Below are 1,006 nucleotides of genomic sequence, written 5' to 3'. Positions count from 1 at the left end.
CCCCCTCCCTCCCCCCCACTCTGTTCCCAGGGCTCCACTGTGCCTGTGCTGGTTCCCTTCACTGCTGCAGCTCCTCGGGGGCTTCCTGCGGAGCCTGCTGCCCTGGCGCAGCCCTGTCTTGGGTCACTTGCCTGGCGGGTGGCACAGTGTGCCTCCGAGGCAGGCTGCAGGCATGCCCACTGCAGCACGCTGCCCTCTCTGTGCCCCACAGCCCTCTGTGTTGCGCAGCCTTTCCTCCCCAGCTCCTGCCCTTGCCCTCAGCATTGCCCAGCTTTGGTACACAGTGGTACACAGTGCCTGTGGCTGTGACCCCTTGTACCCATCCTGATGCTTGAGGGACTGCAGGGGAGGTCGAGGGGGTCCTGGCCGGGCAGGGAGGGTGGCACAGAGGCAAGAACGCATTTGTGGGCTCAGTGCGGTGCAGATTGCTGCCAGCACCTTGGGTGGGGGTGCCAGCTGCAGGAATTTGGGTGCCAGGGTTACAACTCATGCTCTCTGCCTTCCCAGGTGCGTGCAGGCAGGACTGTGGTGGTCATAGCAGGACCAGGATGGGCACTGACCTGCTGCCCGACCCTGGCCCTGCACCCACCTGGGCACGTGCCCGGCTCACTGTGGCAACTGGACCACGGAGCGATAGGCTTGTATGATTTCCTCACTCTTGGGGCAGGTGTACTTGAACTCCTTGGTTTCGCTGGCACCGTTGAGGTAGCGCCACACGCCCCGCAGGTCCTTGGGGATCCCAAAGCAGCGGTAATGCTGGCACACAACCTGTGGGCAAAAACAGGGTGAGCCGTTGCCCAGCCTTGTGTGCCTGTGGTGTGCCAAGGAGGGCCCTGCGGCTGGGCAGTGGTATTCATGGGCAGGAGCCAGCTGGGAAGGGTGGCAGGGAGCCAGGGGACATCCCTGGCACTGCATGAGACGAGGGTTGGCACCCAGCAGGGTGGCATCTGGCAGCAGATGCGGAGGGGAATGAGATCTGTGGGAAGGCACTGTGCTGGGCAGGGGT

General features: G+C 64.0%; 1 protein-coding gene across 1 annotated transcript in view; it reads right to left on the bottom strand.

Moving 5' to 3' along the window:
• Nucleotides 1-606: 606 nt before the first annotated feature.
• Nucleotides 607-1,006, bottom strand: part of CLIC3 (chloride intracellular channel 3) — a gene marked incomplete at its 5' end in the record, with an annotated part of 1,977 nt that continues 1,577 nt past the window's right edge. The window contains 1 exon segment of the mRNA XM_010296354.1: nucleotides 607-768. Coding sequence (XP_010294656.1) covers nucleotides 607-768 — 162 coding nt within the window.

The sequence above is a fragment of the Phaethon lepturus genome, unplaced genomic scaffold (assembly GCF_000687285.1).
Source record: "Phaethon lepturus isolate BGI_N335 unplaced genomic scaffold, ASM68728v1 scaffold23541, whole genome shotgun sequence".
Lineage (NCBI taxonomy): Eukaryota > Metazoa > Chordata > Aves > Phaethontiformes > Phaethontidae > Phaethon > Phaethon lepturus.
The sequence above is the reverse complement of the archived record's forward strand: the minus strand, read 5'-3'. Positions and strand labels throughout refer to the sequence as shown.